The sequence below is a fragment of the Heterodontus francisci genome, chromosome 13 (assembly GCF_036365525.1).
Source record: "Heterodontus francisci isolate sHetFra1 chromosome 13, sHetFra1.hap1, whole genome shotgun sequence".
Taxonomy (NCBI): Eukaryota; Metazoa; Chordata; class Chondrichthyes; order Heterodontiformes; family Heterodontidae; genus Heterodontus; species Heterodontus francisci.
Window position 1 is genome coordinate 105,267,832 of NC_090383.1, and position 20,441 is coordinate 105,288,272.

The 20,441-nt window shown below is 41.9% G+C and overlaps 1 protein-coding gene across 7 annotated transcripts in view; it reads left to right on the top strand.

Annotated features, from left to right (window-relative positions):
* birc6 (baculoviral IAP repeat containing 6) overlaps positions 1 to 20,441 on the top strand; it is a 239,843-nt gene that overhangs the window by 105,092 nt on the left and 114,310 nt on the right. For all 7 annotated transcript variants that reach the window (XM_068045333.1, XM_068045336.1, XM_068045335.1 and 4 more), the window contains 11 exons: positions 1,701 to 2,263; positions 6,258 to 6,433; positions 7,631 to 7,727; positions 8,694 to 8,888; positions 9,141 to 9,341; positions 11,817 to 12,096; positions 13,704 to 13,960; positions 14,393 to 14,501; positions 15,699 to 15,920; positions 16,848 to 17,640; positions 18,854 to 18,997. In XM_068045333.1, the coding sequence (XP_067901434.1) occupies positions 1,701 to 2,263; positions 6,258 to 6,433; positions 7,631 to 7,727; positions 8,694 to 8,888; positions 9,141 to 9,341; positions 11,817 to 12,096; positions 13,704 to 13,960; positions 14,393 to 14,501; positions 15,699 to 15,920; positions 16,848 to 17,640; positions 18,854 to 18,997 (3,037 nt within the window). The remainder of the gene's footprint in view (positions 1 to 1,700; positions 2,264 to 6,257; positions 6,434 to 7,630; positions 7,728 to 8,693; positions 8,889 to 9,140; positions 9,342 to 11,816; positions 12,097 to 13,703; positions 13,961 to 14,392; positions 14,502 to 15,698; positions 15,921 to 16,847; positions 17,641 to 18,853; positions 18,998 to 20,441) is intronic.

Sequence of the window (20,441 nt, forward strand, 5' to 3'; positions counted from 1 at the left end):
GTAACATCGCATGACTCTGCCAGCGCCTCAGCTCAGAGTCCTAAAACCCTCATCCATGCTGTTGTTACCTCCAGACTTAACTATTCCAATACGCTCTTGGCTGCTCTCCCACAGTCTTTAAACTTGAGGTCATCCAAAAATCTGCTGCCCATGTCCTCGCTTGCACCAAGTCCCTGTGCTCGCTGACCTACATTGCCTGCTGGTTAAGCAACGCCTGGATTTTAAAATTTTCATTATTGTTTTCAAATGCCTCCATGGCCTTGCCCCTCCTTATCTCTGTAATCTTCTCTAGCCTCACAACCCAACAAATTATCCACATTCTTCTAATTCTGGCCTCTTGAGGATCCCCGATTTTAATTGCTGTACCATTGATGGCCATGCCTTCAGTCGCCGGGACCCTAAGCTTTTGAATTCCCTTCTAAACCTCTGCCTCTCTACCTCTCCTTTCTTCCTACAAGACCTCCTTAAAATCTACCTCTGACTAAGCTTTTGGCCATCTGTCCTAATATCGCTTTATGTGACTTGTCAAATTTTGCTTTATAATGCTCCTGTGAAGCTCCTGTGCTCCTGTCTTAGGATGTTTGTTTACATTGAAGGTGCTATATAAATATAAGTTGTTGTAGTTAATATGTGAATGAAAGTGATTGGATAATGTTTTACTATTCTATACTGCTCCACTTCAGTTTATTTTCTCCGCTAAGCCCAAGAAAAAGAGAACCTGCATTTTTATATTTATATGTCATCATCTCGGGATATTCTAAAGTACATCACAGCCAGTATTGTTTGAAGTGGAGTCACTGGTGTGTTGTAGCCGAATGCAGCAATTTGTGCCAAGCAAGGTCCCACAAACACCACTGAGATAATACAACAACTTTTATTCATATAGTATCCTTGTGTAGTAAAACAACCAAATGCACTTCAAAGGAATGTGGCCAAAGAGGTGGGTTTTTAAGGGTTGTCTTGGAGAATAGGGAGCTAGAGACGCAGAAGGCTTTAGGAAGGAATTTCCAGAGCTTAGGACCTTGGCAGCTGAAAGCATGGCTGCCAGTGGTGGAGCGATTTAAAATCGGGATGCTCGAGTCCAAATTTGGAGGAGTGCAGAGATGTTGGAGGGCTGTAGGGCTAGAGGAGGTGACAGAGATAGGGAGGAGCGACCAATTGATATTAGTTGCGGGTAAATTTTGGCCAGAATATCTTGCTCTTTCAATAATGCTGCAGGATCTCTCGTGTCTACCTGATTAGGCAGATGCCATTTCATGCCTGATCTGAAAGATGACATTTCTAATAGTACAACACTTGAGCACATAATCTAGGCTGACACTTAAGTCTCTGAAGCAGGCTTAAACTCTCAATCTTCTGACTTGGGGGGCGGGTTCTGCTGCTTACCCAAGATGACATTGTAGATGCTTCTGTCTGCACGACTTTCTAGTGCAAGGTAGTTGAGATCCAAAATCTAAAAGAATCTCAGCTGGAAGTACTGCAAGTGCCATATTAGTTTAGAAAGTCTGGCATAATTCATGTGATAGTATATTTCTCCTATATAAGTTCTCACCTTGATTTTAAAATTTACTGATTTGTTAACTTGAGTGTTGGATAACTGTTGCATTTTTTTTTAAATTGCTAGATAACAACTGGTGATAAATTTTAATCCTGTCAAATCATGAACTGTAATTTTTATTTAAACTTTACGTGTTCTCCAGAGGCCCATTCCAAACTGGACAAGGACCACTCGATGCGCAAGTAAAACTCCTGGAGTTTACACTGGAGCAAAACTTCGAGTCTGTTTCTGTCAGTGCAATCTCTGCGGTCATCGAATCAGTGACTTTCCTGGTGCATCATTACATCACCTGCTCGGACAAGGTTATATCACGGAGTGGCTCTGACAGTTCAGTTGGTGCCCGTGCCTGTTTCGGTGGATTGTTTGCAAATATCATCCGTCCAGGTGATGCAAAAGCAGTATGTGGGGAAACGACAAGGGATCAACTCATGTTTGATCTGCTGAAGCTAATTAACATTTTGGTGCAGTTGCCCCTTTCGAGTAACCGAGAGTACAGTGCCAGGATGCCGGTTGCGAGCAGTGCCTCGGACAGTGTGTCTGATGAGGAAAAGGTCTCCGGCAGTAAAGATGGGAACACAAACACCTCCTTTACACAAGGAGCAACAACTTGCATTGCTGATCTGGTACTGGGAAATCAGCAAATCATGAGTCAGATTCTTTCAGCTTTGGGCCAATGCAATAGTAATGCTATGGCTATGATAATAGGTAGGTATTTCTATTTTGTTGGATTGGACTTTGGAAAGTCTATGTCGAGATAGAGCCTAAATTCATTAAAAGTAATCAGTATGACCGTAAGCTTTTATTGCTGAGGCGTTTAATGCTGGGAATTTAAGTTAATTATTCTGAGAATCAAAGGAAATTGTAAGGAGATGATAAAATGGTGGCATGAGCAATAAAATGGCCATTGGAATTCAGTGTTAGTAAATTGAGGTGGTAAATTTTGATTTTTAAAAGATAAAAGTAAAAGCTTTGGAGATTGTGATGTGGAAGAGCAGAGGGATATTAAAGGCAGCACCTCAAATGGATAAGACCATTTTAAAAAAAAAAGGTAATGAAATACTGTTTTATAATGACAATCCGTGCCAATATGTTACCCCTACACAATGAGCTTTTATTTTCCACAATAATCTGTGATGTGGCACCTTCAGCAAATGCCTTCTGGAAATGTAAGTACTGTACATCCACCGGTTCCCCTTTAAACACAGCATATGTTACTCCCTCAAAGGACTCCAAAAAAAATTGGTTAGACATGATTTCCCTTTCACTAAACCATGTTGACTCTGCCTGATTACCTTGAATTTTTCTAAGTTTCCTGCTATAACGTCTTTAATAATAGCTTCTAACATTTTCCCTATGACAGATGTTGGGCTAACTGGCCTGTATTTTCTGCTTTCTGTCTCCCTTTTTGAATAAAGGAGTTACATTTGCTATTTGCCAATTAAATGGAACCTTCCCTGAATCTAGGGAATTTTGGAAAATTAAAGCCAATACATCAACTATCTCACTAGGCACTTCTTTTAAGACCCTAGGATGAAGTCCATCAGGACCTGGGGAGCCCGCAGCTCCAACAATTTGCTCAGTACCACTTCCCTGGTGATTGTAATTTTCCTGAGTTCCTCCCTGCCTTCTATTTCCTGATTTACAGCTATTTCTGGGATGTTACTTGCATCCTCTATAATGAAGACCGATGCAAAATACCTCTTTATTTTCCATCATTAATTCCCCATAATCACTTTCTATAGGGCCAGCGCTCACTTTGACTCTTTTTTTAAAAAAAAAATATCTATGGAAACTCTTACTATCTTTTTTTATATTTCTAGCTAGCTTTCTCTCATACTCTCATTTTTACCTCCACCTCAATCTTTTAGTCATTCTTTGCTGTTTTTTATATCCTGTCCAATCTTCTGACCTGCCACCCAACTTTGCGCAATTATATGCTATTTTGTTAAGTTTGATACCATCTTTAACATTTTTAGTTAACCACAGATAGTGGGTCCTCTCTTTAGAATTTTTCTTTCTTATTGGAATGTATCTATTCTGCATATTCTGAAATATCCCCTTAAATGTCTGCCACTGCGTCTCTACTGACCTATCCCTTAACCTAATTTGCCAGTTCACTTTAGCTAGCCCTGCTTTCATCCCTCATAATTGCCCTTTTTAAGTTTAAATTACTAATCTTGGACCCATTCTTCTCTCCCTCAAACTGAATGTAAAATTTAATCATATTATGATCGCTGCTACCTAGGGGCGCCTTCACTATGAAGTCATTAATTAATCGTATTTCATTGCACAGTACCAGATCTAACATAGTCTGCTCTCTGGCTCCAGAACATACTGTTCTAAGAAACTTTCCTGTAAACATTCTGTATGAACTCTTCATTTAGGCTACCTTTGCCTGTCTGATTTTCCTAGTCTATATGTCGATTAAAATTCCCCATTATCAATGTACCTTTCTGACGAGCTGCCATTATTTCTCCTTATACTCTGTCCTACCATGTGGTTCCTGTTTGAGGGCCTGTACACCACTTCTACGAGAGACTTTCCTTTATGATTTTTCATCTCTGCCCAAACTACTTCTATATCCTGGTTTCCTGAACTTGGGTCATCCCTCTCTAATGTGCTAATACCATCATTAACTAACAGAGCCACCCCTCCCTTTTTTTCCTAACTTACTGTTCTTCCTAAATGTCATGTACCCTTCAATATTCAAGTCCCAATCTATGTCATCCTGCAGCCATGTCTCTGTAATGGTTATCAGCGCGAATAGAAATAAATAAGTACGATCTATCAGTTCATTTGTTTTGAATGCTATGTGCATTCAGGTACAGAGCCTTTAGTTTTGTCCTTTTTATTCTTTTTGTAACATCTAGCCTTGTCTGCTAATTTACTCTTACTCTTAGAATTATACTCTTTCCCTTCCTGTCACAGTCTAACATTTCCCATATTAATACCTTTACTCTTTGATTTACCATATCTTCCCTAATTTGATCCCTTGCCCCACTATTTAGTTTAAAACCCTCTCTACTTCCCTAGGTATGCAGCTCACTAGGACACCAACCCCAGCACGGTTTATGTGTAGACCGTCTCATTGGTACAGCCCCCACTTTTCCCAGTCCTGGTGCCAGTGCCCCACGAACTGGAACCCACTTCTACCACACCAGTCTTTGAGCCACACCTTCATTTCTCTAATCTTCTTTGCCCTATGCCAATTTGCATATGGCTCAAGTGGTAATCCAGCGATTATTACCTTTTGAGGTCCTGCTTAATTTGGTGCCTAGATCCTCCTCGCTATGCAGAACCTCCTTCCTTGTCCTGTCTATGTTGTTGGTACCTCCATAGATCACGACGTCTGGATCCTCCCCCTCCCCCTGTCACTGTAAATTCCCCTCCAGCCCTGAGCAGATGTCCCGAACCCAGGCAGGCGACACGGCCTTCTGGACTCTTGCTTTCTGCTGCAGAGAACAGTGTCGATCCCTCTCACTGTACTGTACCCTACTACCACTACATTCCTTTTTGCTTCCTCCACTTGAATGGCTTCCTGTACTACAGTTCCATGGTCAGTTATCTCATCCACCCTACAGTCCCCACTCTCATCCAAACAAGCTGAAAGAACCTCAAACGTGTTGGACAATCGCAAAGGCAGAGACTCCTGCCCTCTGGGTCCCCTTATCTGCCTCAGCTGCAGCCGCACTCTCCTGTCCCTGACCACTGACCAAATCAGAAGACCCTATCCCAAGGGGTGTGACTGCCTCCTAGTACAAATTGTCCAGGTAACTTCCCCACCCCCCCCTCACCCCTATATGTTGCAGTGTTTGCAGCTCTGCCTCCAGCACAGTGACTGAGCCCAAGATCCTCGAGCTGCAAACACTTACTGCAGACATGTTTGCCCTGGATCACACTGGCATCCAGGAGCTCCCACATGCTGCAGCCATGACACATCACCCGTCTTGCCATCCTTAATGTTAGTTTTAACTAACTACATACTTATTGTATTCAATTATTTTTTTTCCTTTTTTGTATATTTTATTAACCTTAACAGTTCCTTTACTATTTTAAACTTTGGGAACAGAATAAAGCTTAACCACTTACCAGATACTCGTCAAACAGCTAGCTTCTTCCCCTGTAGTAGAGTTCGAACCAAATCCTACAGAGTGAAATGGTTAGAAAAAGCAAAGGAGTACTTCCTTCCCCTCCTCACTGAACTCCCAGCACTCTGTTCAAGTCGCATTCAATGGTTGAAGAAAAGGGGATGAAGAGACGTGGGAATAGGGAGAACACATAGGATTAAGAATATTGTTCTTGTAGAGGATGAACACCAACAGGGATAGCTTATGTTGAACCACTTCTTTGCATGTTGTAGTTACTGTGTAATTCCATGTTAAGTCTTAGGGGCTGCTTGTTACTCAGAGCTTAAATTATTAGCTACCCTGGAAATGGAAGCAGAGTTTTTCATTTTTAAAGATAAATTGTTAATAAATGAATAGGTTTTAAATACAATGTTGTAAATAAACCTTTTACAGATTATAAGTTTATCAATCAACAAGCACACGTTTATATGAGTATCTTACAGTGCAGATTTTTGATGAGTGACACAAATCATAATTGTAAAATTGATGAAATATCACTATTTTGATATTTGCACAAATTCTGCTGTCTCAAAGTGTAGAAGTGTTGATTGTGGCTTTTATTTCCTAATCAGGTGCAAGTGGATTACATCTTACTAAACATGAGAACTTCCACAGTGGTTTAGATGCAATTTCAGTTGGTGATGGTCTCTTCAGCATTCTGACTACACTAAGTAAAAAAGCCACTTCAGTACAGGTCATGCTGCAGCCAATTCTCACATATATGGCTTGTGGGTATATGGGAAGACAGGTAATTGAATTAATTCTTCTAAAGTTTTTTTGAGATGTCATGTCTGTAGTCTTGATCAAATATGCTGTTGCATCATACTTTCTAAAATGCTTGGTGAAAACTTTATATTAACACTGTGGGAGCAGAGACCGGTTTCTTCCATCATGCTTTCTGTTGCCATGTGAACAGCTCATACTGCCATCCCATGGTTTGCTCCAAATTACTGCAAATTAACACTTGTGCGTATAGATGCAGGGCAGCACTTGGTCCTGCATTGCCTCATTTTCTGGTCGCTCTGGCGCTCGCTCTCATTCACATTCTACAGTTACAATTCCCAGGCCTCCTGTCTGTGTGACTAGAACTGGCTGCTGTGTGGTGCACAGGGGCCATTCTGTATTTAATATTCTAGCCAACTCTCTCTCTATCTCTTCTCTGACCCCCAACCCACCAATGGACCTAACCTTGTCTGATCTCTCAGATGGAGATAGTTTCAACATTTCATGGTCCAATAGTTTCTGCTCCAAAACACTGTGCCACCTGTTTGCTGAATTTTGGTGGGGCAGCTGGCCACTGCAATTAGCCATGGTATTTCCTGAGTGAAGGATGGGAAAACCCACTTAATGTTGGTGATGAAAACCTATCGCAGCAAAAGTCAGCCTTCAAGACAATAGAGGGAGAAAATTGGAGTGGCACCAGAACAAGTAACATCACTAGGATCTGAAGGTGATTGTGTCGTCAGCTCACTCTTGAAAATAAACATCGTTTTACGGATGGTGGCAGCATTTCTTCAGGTCTTCCCTTTTGAAATAAAACTGTTCAAGTATTTCCTGCAAGCAAAAGGGAATACACATTCTATTTCGAATGGCTTGAAATTAATGCTGAGCAGCAAATTTATCTTGTTTGTTCAGCATTTTCCCCATTTATTAACCACAGAAGGTTAACATTCTTTTGAGGTGGGGAAGGGAGACAATTGTATTTTCTTAGAGAATCAGCCCACATACACCAGACCCTGAGATTGTTGAGAATGACAGGACCTTGCTGGCACATTAACTGCACTTCATTAAAACATTGCAAACAAGACCACTATCGTTTATTGGCAGCACTCCACACAGCCAGTCACCATACTATAATGTTGATTAATGCTTTAACATGTTAACAAGGACTGCTTACTGTTTTAACTTTTCAGTAATTTGTTTGTAATATCCTTTAATCTTTTAGGGTTCGCTTTCAACATGCCAGTTGTCTGAGCCGCTATTGTGGTTTATTTTGAGAGTCTTGGACTCCACTGAAGCACTAAAAGCTTTCCATGACATGGGTAGGTGAATTGTATGAGTGGAATATTTGCAGTCGAAAATAATAGATAATGATTGCAAACATGGTTCAAGGCTCTTTTTCCCATTTGCCCCCATTGTGTTTGACAGTGAATATTTTTCCAGACTATTTAAAAGCAATGTTTGTGAAGGTAGGTAGGCTTTTTGTTCTGGGAACATTGGAACAGGAGTGGCCATTCAGCCCCTCGATGCTGTTCTGTCATTCAGTTAGATTATGGGTAACCTGTATCTTAATCCATCTACCTGCCTTGGTTTTGTAACCCTTACCTTTTGAAATTTTCATTTGACACTGTCTCAACAGCTTTCTGAGGCAGGGGAATTCCAGATTTCCACTACCCTTTATGTGAAGAAGTGCTTTCTGACATCTCCCCTGAACAGCCAAGCTCTAATTTTTAGGTTATGCCCCCTTGTTATGGATACACTCACCAGTGGAGATACTTTCTCTTAATTTAACCCATTTAGCCCCAGTATTAATCTGGTGAATCTGGACTGTAACTCCTCCAAGGGCCAGTTTATTCTTCCTGTGGTGCGTTGCCCTGAACTGAATGCAGCAACGGCAGGTGGAGTCTAAGCAGAGTTCTGTACCAGAAGTTTGTCATCTCAACACAAGCTCATGATCCAGGTTGACACTCTAGTCTGGTACTGAGCGAGTGGCTGATTCACATTCTTTCAGATGAGACATTAAACAAAAGTTCAGCTGCTTGTTCAGGTGGGCATTAAAAATTCTGTGGCATTATTCAAAGAAGAGCAAGGAATTTTTCACCCAATTTCCCAATCATTCATGCTGACTTGTTCATTCCTCGACAAAAGGCATGACATAAAACATATTAAGTATTCCATTATTACTTTTCATGTGGCATTGCTTTGGGTTCTTCAGATTCTATGAATGGAGTGCTTTTCATGATGCCTTTGGACATCTAAACCTAACTAGCAATGTTTCACTCTTTTAGGAGGTGTCCAGCTTATCTGCAATAACATGGTAACAAGCACACGAGCAATTGTTAATACAGCACGGAGTATGGTATCTACCATCATGAAGTTTCTTGATTGTGGACCTGGTAAGACAATTGACGGAAACATGAAGGCTAGAGTATTAGCTTCTGAGCCAGACAATGCAGAAGGACTCCATAACTTCGCTCCGTTGGGTATGTGATGTCCAACTTGTGTTTTCCTGATTCTCTGAATACAATTTGATGTGTTGCATAATTTTTATTTTAACTTTTTGATTGCACTAAGAAACTGGAGAACTATACCATACGGGTATTGAATATGGTTGCCAGTCTTTGAAACAGTGATGTTTTTACATGTTTAAATGGGCTGCAGGCAAATGTGAAGAAATCTTTTGGTCACCTGTGTAAAAGTCTGCCTTTTTTAAATTTTATTTTTGTTCTTTGCAGGTACAATAACTTCTAGTAGCCCAACAGCTCAGCCAGCTGAAGTACTGCTTCAGGCCACACCGCCCCATCGCAGAGCTAGATCTGCAGCCTGGTCTTATATCTTCTTACCCGAAGAAGCATGGTGTGATCTCACTATCCATCTGCCAGCTGCAGTGCTGCTCAAAGAGATACATATTCAGCCTCATCTTGCATCACTTGCCAGTAAGTATATTCAGCGTTGAGGTTTCATGGTGACTAATGTAAACAGCTAGTTTACTGGTTGCTGTCCAAAATGCTACATCCACAGAGATCAAGGCCAAATGGTAAGCACCGTTTTTCTCAAGAACAGCACGTGGTGGCTTGTGTGACGTCATAATATCCAGTGCACCAAAGGGATCTTACTGTATGATTCCCAGGTCAACCTATCCTTAGAGTCATGGAGTCATAATGGCACAGAAAGAGGCCATTAGGCCCATCAAGTCCTTGACGGCTCTCTGTAGAGCAATCCTATCAGTCCCATTTCCCAGCTCTATCCCTGTAGCCCTAGAAGTTTATTTCCCTCAAGTGTCCATCCAATTTCCTGTTGAAATCATCCATCGTCACCGCTTCCACCACCCTTGTAAGCAGTGAGTTCTAGGTCATTACCACTTGCTGTATAAAAAGAAATCTTCACATCTCCCCTGCATCTCTTGCCCAGAACCTTAAATCTGTGTTCCCTAGTTCTTGTACCATCAGCTAATGGGAACAGCTTTCAATTGTCTACCCTATCCAAACGGGTTATAATCTTGTACACCTCTATCAAATCTCCCCTCAATCTCCTTTGCTCCAAGGAGAACAACCCTAGGTTCTCCAACCTAACCTTGTAGCTAAAATTCCTCATCCCTGGAAGCTTTCTGGTAAATCTCCTCTGCACCCTCTCAAGGGCCCTCACATCCTTCCTAAAGAATGGTGAGCAGAACTGGGTGCAACACTATTTGTGGCCCAGCCAGGCCTTTATAAAGGTTCAGTATAACATCCCTGCTTTTGTACTCAATACATCTATTTAAGAAGCTTAAGATCCCATATGCTTTGCTAACTGCTCTCTCCCCTATGTCCTGCCATCTTCAACAGTATCATTTAGTCTATCTTGCCTCCTTATCCCTTTTTGTTAAAATGTATCCCCTTTAAATTACATCTGCCACTTTGCCCATCCTGCTAGCCTGGTTATGTCCTGTTGCAGTCGATTTCTATCATCCTCACTGTTTGCCACATCTCCATGTTCGGTATCATCAGCAAATTTTGAAATTTTCCTGTGTTCCAATTTCTAAGTCATTTATTTAAATCAAACACGGTGGTCCTAGCATTGAACCTTGGGGAACATCACTGTCTACCATCCTTCAGTCTGAAAAACAACCATTTACCCATGACGCGCTGTTTTCTGTCCTTCAGCCAATTTTTTATCCAAATTGACACTGACACTCCTATTCCATGAGCCTCAATTTTGTTAACCAGCCTTTTATGTGGAACTTTGTCAAAGGCTTTCTTAAAATCCATACAAGACACCATTCATTGCTTTCGCTTCATCAATCTTCTGTTACTTCATCAAAAAAAATCAGTTAAATTAGTCAAGCACAGTCTGCCTTTTAATGCAGGCTCCCCTTAATTAACTCAAACCTCTCCAAGTGTCTGTTTTTTTTTCCCCTGATTATCGTCTCTAAAACCTTACCCACCACAGATGTTAAACTAACTGGCCCAAAGGACTCTCCTTACACCCTTTCGTGAATAAGGGTATCACATTTGCCACCCTCCAATCCTCTGGCACCATATCGAGGGAAGATTGGGAGATTATGTCAAGCCATATAAATACTGTGGCTACAAGAGCAGATCAGAGGCTGGGAATTCTGCAGCAAGTAACTCACCACCTGACTCCCCAAAGGTTGTCCATCATCTACAAGGCACAAGTCAGGAGTGTGTTGGAATATTCTCTACTTCTGGATGAATGCAGCTCCAACAATATTCAAGAAGCTCGACACCATCCAGAACAAAGCAACCTGCTTGATTGGTATCCCATCCACCACCTTCAACATTCACTCCCTCTATCACTGGCGCATGGTGGCAGCAGTGTGTACCATCTGTAAAATACACTGCAGCAATTCATCAAGCCTCCTTCGACAGCACCTTCCAAACCTGCGACCTCTACCACCTAAAAGGACAAGGGCAGTAGATACATGATACAGGAACATCACCACTTGCAAGTTCCCCTCCAAGCCACACATCATCCTGACTTGGAACTGTATGTTGTTCCTTAGCTCCTGCTGGGTCAAAGATCTGGAGCTCCCTGCCTAACAGCGCTGTGGGTGTACCTGTACCACATGAACTGCAGCGGTTCAAGAAGGTGGCTTACCGCTACCATCACCACTTTGAGCAATTAAGGATGGGTAATAAATGCTGGCCTTGCCAACGATGCTCACATCCCGTGAACGAATAAAGAACAAAAATATGATTACATTATTGGATTAGGAATTACAACAACTCTGATCCTTTAACCATTTCTTACTGGACAATATTTGGCAATGTGAGACATTATACTAATCACCTAACTGAAAGCATGTTTGATGTACAGTAACTGAGTTCACATACAAAAACAAATTGATCTTTCAGGTTATGCAACTAGCCAACTGTTTGAACGTTCTATTTATCCCACTTCCTCTCTTGCAGCTTGTCCTTCTTCAGTGTCAGTCGAGATCAGTGCAGATGGAGTGAACATGTTGCCCCTTTCTACCCCAGTTATTACCAGTGGACTAACTTACATTAAGATACAGCTGGTCAAAGCTGAAGTAGCATCAGCTGTCTGCCTTCGGCTACACCGCCCACGGGATGCCAGCACGCTAGGCCTATCGCAGGTCAAACTGCTGGGTCTTACAGCCTTTGGTAGCACTTCATCTGCAACTGTGAATAATCCTTTCCTGCCCTCTGAGGATCAGGTTTCTAAAACCAGGTAAGATGTTGGAACTATGATGCTAACAGTAAATACTTGAACAAAAGTTCAGAAATGCACAGAGGGAGTTATTTTATGTTCAAAGTGGTTCTGGGGAGTGTTTTTTCCAGGATCGGTTGTAGAAGGATGTAGGGTTGGAAAGGGGGATGTGGATGGTAAGGTATGCAAGGAAGTGGTCAGAGGAGATAACCTTGTCTGTGATCCAGACAGTAGGAGTAGAGAAGGTCACACGAGATGGCAAGGTTGAGGGGGTGGCCTTGAATATGAGTAGGAGCGTTTGTATGGAGGGGAAAGTTGTAGGAGTTCATTCAATTACGAGAAGAGAGGTGAAGGTGAGTTGAGATGGCAACTGAAATCACCAAGGGTATGGAGTTGCTCAGTTAAGGGGCCGAGAGGGGAAAAGGAAGTCTCTTGAGAAACCTGTGGGGTGGGGGCATGCTAGTGAAGGTGGATTTTAAAGGAGAGGCTTGATGGGTGGAGCAAGATGAAGTGCTTGAAAGAGTATGTGTGAGAAGGAGTAGAGACCAGGGTGTGATTTGGTGATGAGGGCCACTTTGCCCCACGATTGTTTGGGTGAGGTCAGCAGTGGGAAGCACAGCCAGGTGAGAGGCTTCAGTGAGTGACTAGTTGTCGCCACCCATAAGCTAGATTTCATTAGAGCTGTGATGTCAAGGTTAGTCATCCTAACTGAGGTCATGGGCAAGGTAAGTTTAACTAAGTTTTTTTTCAAAAATAATTACATTAAAAATAATCATGTTTTGAAATTGTAATTGCAGTAGTCAATAACAGCTGATGTTGTACGGAAATACGTTGCTTTCGGTGGGTTATCTATTATTTTGGATAACCAGGTGTCTCATTACATGTCTGCCCCAACCAGGCTGCTCAAAAATCTACAAAGTTATTCTAGAGATCTGAAAGGTTGAATATCTGAAGTCTTGGGTGAAATCTGCCATTGCTTGTTTTAGAATGTACACTGACATAGCATAAAATTTTGCATGTTTAAAGTAAATCTTTTCATCATAGATGTATCAAAATTTTGAATGTCAAGTCTAATTTTGTACCAAAAATACATTGAATTTGAACATTAATTACAAAAATCATTGTTGGTGGATCCTCTGATTCCTTAGCTGGTTATGGAAGTCGGTAGCTGAAACATGCAAACTAGGAATGTTCCAAGTTTGACCTTGTTCTATGCATAGGTAGTTGAACTCAGTTAGTTAGCGGTGGAGATGCTGCAGTAAGCTTCAGGATGGAAAAATGGACTAGAGTTTGGCTCTTTATCCAATTGCGTGTATACCTGTGCATGCGTGTGGACATCAGGTAAGGATAGCATCAGCTTCAACTTTATTCATTCACACCTGAGTGGTCAGCTTGGACTCGATATCTATCCTGATATTTGAATCATTGCTGCCCCAGAGGGTACTAGACCCATGAAAGGAGTAAATGGCTGCTGAAGTAGAGCACAGTAAATTGATAAAGGTGCAAAAGAACCTTTTATTTTATCCAGACCTTGCTTGGAAGTATTAAGACAGAATTTGGCACAGTTACAATGGGCTGAATGGCCTCCTTCTGTGCTGTATAATTCAATGATTTATTTCTTTTTTCAGTATTGGTTGGATGCGACTGCTTCACCATTGCTTGACCCACATAAGTGAACTTGAGGCAATGATGGCCAGTGCGGCAGCTCCTACTGCTAACCTGCTGCAAACCTGCGCGGCATTGCTAATGTCACCATATTGTGGAATGCATTCACCGAATATTGAAGCTGTGTTGGTAAAGATTGGGTTGCAGTCGACCAGGATCGGCCTAAAGCTGATAGATATTCTCCTAAGGAATTGTGCTGCTTCAGGCACTGACCCAACAGGTAAGGAATATTTTAAACTGTACTGTTTAAAATCTCGTGGGAAGCAGGGTTATTTAAGCTCCTTCAATCATATAATATATGGAATGAGTGAAGATGACACCAGAACTCTCAGATAGTGATGAGATGAGCAAACATTTTTTTCACCATGCCAACAAAAATGAGCTGGTGATTGTCTGCTTCATTAATTTAACAGCCGTAAGGAACAATCTCGGTTGGATTTGGCACCTGTTAGTAATGGTGTACAAATGGAACTTGATGGGTAAAGTGGCTGTTCCGCATTCTGAATTTAGTTTCATGAGAAATTTAGAACAGTCACCATTTGAATACAAAAAGGTTATCTAGTCAGATGATAAAAAACCCCACCCCAAACCCACCCATCCCCCAACCCTCCTGAAGGTAACTGATCATGCTGACAGCTTTTTGTTTGTCTAGATTTAAACAGCCCGTTGCTTTTCGGACGACTGAATGGTCTTTCCTCAGATTCAACAATTGATATCCTGTATCAACTTGGAACTACTCAGGATCCTGGTACTAAAGACAGGTAATGCTCAGTGTTGTATGGGTAAGATCTGTTTTGATTTTCTATAGATAATTAATTTTTTGGGAAATTTTAATATATAATGGTCTAAGCCGTGCCTTTTTACAACAGGCAAAATGTGTTAAGGATAATTTATCTCGCCAAAATGGCCATGCAGTGGATGTGTCTTTTTACTGCCACTTTACTGCTATGTAAACACTCCACAGCAGCTTTTCCAGGTGAGATTTTGTAGTGCCTGTTTGTAAAATAACATAGTGACCAATCTTGTGTATGCTGACAGTTTAAGTTATAGATAATATATGTTTACTACTTTCATGGCATCCTGTCAGGCTCAGTGCTCACTATTGAGTCAGCAATGTTATTTTAAGATAAAGTCAATGCATATATGAAGGTTGTGTTGCAAAAATAAAATACTGGAAAGCAAAGCGGGATAGATTCTAACTTGGGCTGAAATGTCTTAGCACCCTGTTCACGCCTGTGCTGCAACCCCCGCCATCGCCAAAAGGGCCTTCCATTGAACAGCTGGAGTTCCTGCCTACTTTAGGCAGTAGGCCTTTTCATGATGCAAATCAGGGATCCTATGATATACAGTAGACTGGAGCCAGCCATGTATACCATGTCCAATTTTACTGGCAGTACAGCAGAAAAGGCATCAAAAGGTTAGCTTCAAATTATTTATCTGGGAGGAGGAGCAGGAGTGCTCCTTTGAGATCCAAAAAGATAATGTGGGCCATTGCTGCATGGCTCCACCCTCTTCCACCAATGAAGTAGTTTAATGTCTGTACATTGAACTCTCATTCAGTCCTTGATATAACCGCTCTCCTGGTTTAGATTAGCTAAATCATCCAGCAGAGCCACCAAGATCACCCCTGCTCTCCCCAAGTTCCGAAGGGTCAATGGATTGCAATGATTGGGGCACCTTGCATGTTTTGTTCCCTTCCCCTTCCTAACCCAATAGCTTTGATAGCAATAATATCCCAGTTGTACTGGTTGGTATTAAGTCTTGAACTGAATCCAACCATTAATACTACTTCTACGAACTGAACAGTGAAGAGAATGTTGTTGATTTAATGTGTGGGTAGCATTTTGATGGTGGGAATCAATGTTGTGTACTTGAGTTTCCAGCTTTTCAGTAAGGAACATATACTGATGTTTTATTTTCAAGTTCGCTGAACTAATGCACAAGTTTTTCTATTTCAGGATTCAGGCTTTGCTGAAGTGGGTTTATGACTCTGCAGGAGTGGCTGCACTAAAGAGAAGTAGCCACATTGCCACTGTAAATTCAGAGAACGTAACTCGCGAGTATGGCCTCCTCATGCCATCGCCTTCTCACTTGCATTGTGTAGCTGCTGTCCTTTGGCATAGCTATGAGTTACCTGTTGAGTATGATCTTCCAGGTTTACTAAACAGAGAATTGTTTGAGTAAGTAGTGTTCAGAAAGTGTTTCAGTGTTTTCAGATTACTTTTTCATTGTTTTTCAGTCCTTTAGTGATTTCTGTTTACAGGAGTATTATCCTATATGAATTTATAGGCTATTTAAAAAAAATAAAATTAGGAACTTTTGGAATTGCAGGCTTTGAATATCTTGCCGATCTGGTGATGGATACAGTGGATGTAAATTCAGTTTATACATAAGAATATTGAAAAACCATCAACTTTGTAGTCTGCAGATGGAAAAGAGACCAAAGTGCTATTATTTTGCTTCCTCTATTTCATTTTCTGGCTAGGGGTGTGAATAGACAACAGCTGTCGCAATATCAGAAAGTTTTCATCAGTGGGGAAGTCTAGGTCTAACCAATATCCTACCACTGATCCCAAATTTAAGTTGGAAACTTCCACTACTGGAATAGTGATGAGAGGATTTATGGGGAGAGGTCCCATGTAAGTGATTTGCTCAACATTGGCATCAACACCAGTCCCAAATCCTGGTTTCCTCATTAATCTGCTCCCGGACACACTTGTGACGTGCACCATTGGAGCATCTCACACTTGTATGAGGGGAGATGTGAAATGATGGGTTTGCATTGTTTTTGGGGACAGTGGGATGAGATGGAAAACTCAAATTAAGCTATCTTCCCTTGGGGGGTTTTTACAGTGTTGTATTACATAGGATTTTGTACTGAGAATGCCCAGCTTCTTGAGCGCTATCCTACTGTTAAATGTATAGCTATTTCTGCTTTTACTCTTTCTGTACATTGTTGCAATGATTGTGTGGGCTTATGTGCCTTTAAATACAGTAGTTGTGTTTGCAAATCTGAATCTTTAGTTTACTGTGCGACAGCCACATTTATTTCACCAGTGTGATTTCATCCTTGCGCTGTGAGGTAATTGTAAATTTTATCTTTTTAGATTGCTGTACAGCTGGTCCATGTCACTTCCTTGCAACATGGTGCTGAAGAAAGCTGTAGACAGTTTGCTATGTTCCATGTGTCACATTCATCCAAGCTACTTTTCTTTGTTAATGGGTTGGATGGGCATCACTCTGCCTCCTCTACAAATGCAGCACAGACTTTCAATGACAGATGACAGCAAGAAAGAGGACTTGGATTCTGGTTTAACGGATGACTCCAAAAATGCACAGGCACCCATTGCACTAAATGAATCTCACCTTGTTACTCTTGCAGCAGCAACCCAATCTCCAGAAGCTATTAAACAGCTTCTGGAGTCAAGTCTACCTTCTATGCTTGTGAAGAGCTTAATCAGTTTCTGCTTCAATCATATTTCCAGCTTAGACTGTGCAGTGCCTTACGCAGAGGTTGCCACAGACAGAAACAAGAGGCAACATTCACAGCAGCGTGCGATCAGTAAGGTTCCCCTCACAGCAGATCTGGTGGCTCCTGTTCTGCGGTTTCTTACTGAAGTAGGTAGCAGCCACACCATGAAGGATTGGTTAGGGGGACCTGAAGTAAACCCCTTGTGGACTGCTCTCTTGTTCTTGCTGTGCCATTCTAGTAGCAGCAGCTCTGGACATCACCACCACAATGGGTCCCAGCATATTGGATCAAGGTACCTTCCTTCTGCCTCCTCGCCTGCAGGAGTAGGACTGACCACTCAACAAAGAACAGCAATTGAAAATTCCACAGTGGCATTCTTCTTGCAGTGCATTTCTTGTCATCCAAACAATCAAAAATTAATGGCTCAGGTAATGGCAATATTGCATTTTGAACCATTTATTAAACCTCATTTCAGCATTTTTGATGGCTGTGACTTTGTCCAGTGGGTAGCTGAACCACCTGGGGATATGACTGAAATAGGTTTGGAAACAAACTCTTTTCAGTGTATTTGCAACAAATGTTTTTACCCAATTTATTGAAAGATTAGTCATAACAATAATTAGAATTACACTCATTATTTTTCCACTGGGAGGGAGGAAGAAAATTTTTTTCCCTCTCCTGTCTTGGAACTGCTGATTCAAGCTAGTGACTAGCTACCTTTATCCATGATGCCACATTTAGAAATGTTAACGGTTTATTCCATGGGGTGGTTCTAATTAAGTTCTGTCCTAAATTTGCCTAGTGCCCACCCATGAGTTTTCCAACAAGGATTATTGGACAGCATCTTTAGGAGAGCATGGGAAAGATTACAAGTCAACAAAGGCCTTCAGACATGTCTGTCTAAGCGAAATGCACAACTATATTGGGCATTTACTTCTTAAGCTACTGAGGAAACTTTCCAAAGATGACTCTTTTTTTTCCCCCCCCCCCCCCCAAATCAGTTAGTACCCTCCACTGCCTTCCTCATGACTGTTTGCTGGTTCCACATGTGCCAGTGACCTTTCAGTAGCTCACCAAGTGTCCACTATTAATTTTCCAGCCTCACCTGACATCCAGACATATGCGCTTCTAGCAAATGTCAGTGAATAGCAATGATTTACAAAATCCTGGCTTATTTTGCTCTGCTATAGTCCAGGGCCACTGAGGCCATTTGTAGGACACCCACACCTTCCCAACTGAGATCAACTTCTTACAGCACAGGCAAGAGATTGAAACTGGGGCCATCCTGATTTGTATGTATCAGCTGCTTTCTAGGTAAATTCACTAATCCATTTAAGGTGCTGCAGTGGTAATTTCAGCTGTTAACATTAGCAGTTCATAAAACCATGAATAAAATACTCAAGTGAATTGTTCAAAGTTTTGTAGTGTATTAAATGAAAACCACTATATTTCGAGTAACCTTTTTTCTGTTTGATTTGCTTATTTTGGGCACTTGTACAACTTCGTTTAAAAAAAAAAGTTTGAAGTAACTGAATTTTAGTATTTTGCTGAGTTAAGTTTATAACATGTGAGAAACATTGCCAGATAGCAGTAAGCAATAAATAACAATAGACCTTTGTTTTAAAATTGACATATTTTCAGGTTCTGTGTGAATTGTTCCAATCAACACCTCAGCGACCAAACGTCCCAACATCTGGAAATATTTCTGGCTTTATCAGGAGGCTTTTCTTGCAGCTAATGCTTGAAGATGAGAAAGTGACTGTGTTTCTTCATTCTCCTTGTCCAGTAAGTACTGATTTGACATTGTCAGCACAGTTAAAGATTTTCTGAGTGCAGTCTTGGAGCACGGGTGTGAAAGTAATGCGCTGTTTCTTTGAGAAAACAAGTAATCAGGTGTGTACTTTCACTGAATGAAAGGAAAGTAATATTTGGAATATGGCGCAAGTGGAGGAGCACATTGATATGGCAATGACCAGTTTTGTACCGTAGTTCATGAAATTGATACTGGTGAGTAGTTCCTCGCTCTGAACAGGCTCCAGAAGCTGGCCGAGCGCATCTACCCTGAGACACAGTGTGGCTTTCGTGCAGAGAGATCGACCGTTGACATGCTGTTCTCCCTTCATCAGATACAGGAGAAATGCTGTGAACAACAGATGCCCCTCTACATTGCTTTCATTGATCTCACCAAAGCCTTTGACCTCGTCAGCAGACGTGGTCTCTTCAGACTACTAGAAAAGATCGGATGCCCACCAAAGCTACTAAGTATCGTCACCTCATTCCATGACAATATGAAAGGCACAATTCAACATGGTGGTTCCTCATCAGAGCCCTTTCCTATCTTGAGTGGCGTGAAACAGGGCTGTGTTCTCGCACCCACACTTTTTGGGATTTTCTTCTCCCTGCTGCTTTCACATGCGTTCAAGTCCTCTGAAGAAGGAATTTTCCTCCACACAAGATCAGGGGGCAGGTTGTTCAACCTTGCCCGTCTAAGAGCGAAGTCCAAAGTACGGAAAGTCCTCATCAGGGAACTCCTCTTTGCTGACGATGCTGCTTTAACAACTCACACTGAAGAGTGCCTGCAGAGTCTCAGCGACAGGTTTGCGGCTGCCTGCAATGAATTTGGCCTAACCATCAGCCTCAAGAAAACGAACATCATGGGGCAGGATGTCAGTAATGCTCCATCCATCAATATTGGCGACCACGCTCTGGAAGTGGTTCAAGAGTTCAACTACCTAGGCTCAACTATCACCGGTAACCTGTCTCTAGATGCAGAAATCAACAAGCGCATGGGTAAGGCTTCCACTGCTATGTCCAGACTGGCCAAGAGAGTGCGGGAAAATGGCGCACTGACACGGAACACAAAAGTCCGAGTGTATCAGGCCTGTTTCCTCAGTACCTTGCTCTATGGCAGCGAGGCCTGGACAATGTATGCCAGCCAAGAGCGACGTCTCAATTCATTCCATCTTCGCTGCCTCCGGAGAATACTTGGCATCAGGTGGCAGGACCGTATCTCCAACACAGAAGTCCTCGAGGCAGCCAACATCCCCAGCTTGTACACACTACTGAGTCAGCGGTGCTTGAGATGGCTTGGCCATGTGAGCTGCATGGAAGATGGCAGGATCCCCAAAGACACATTGTACAGCGAGCTCGCCACTGGTATCAGACCCACCGGCCGTCCATGTCTCCGCTATAAAGACGTCTGCAAACACGACATGAAATCCTGTGACAT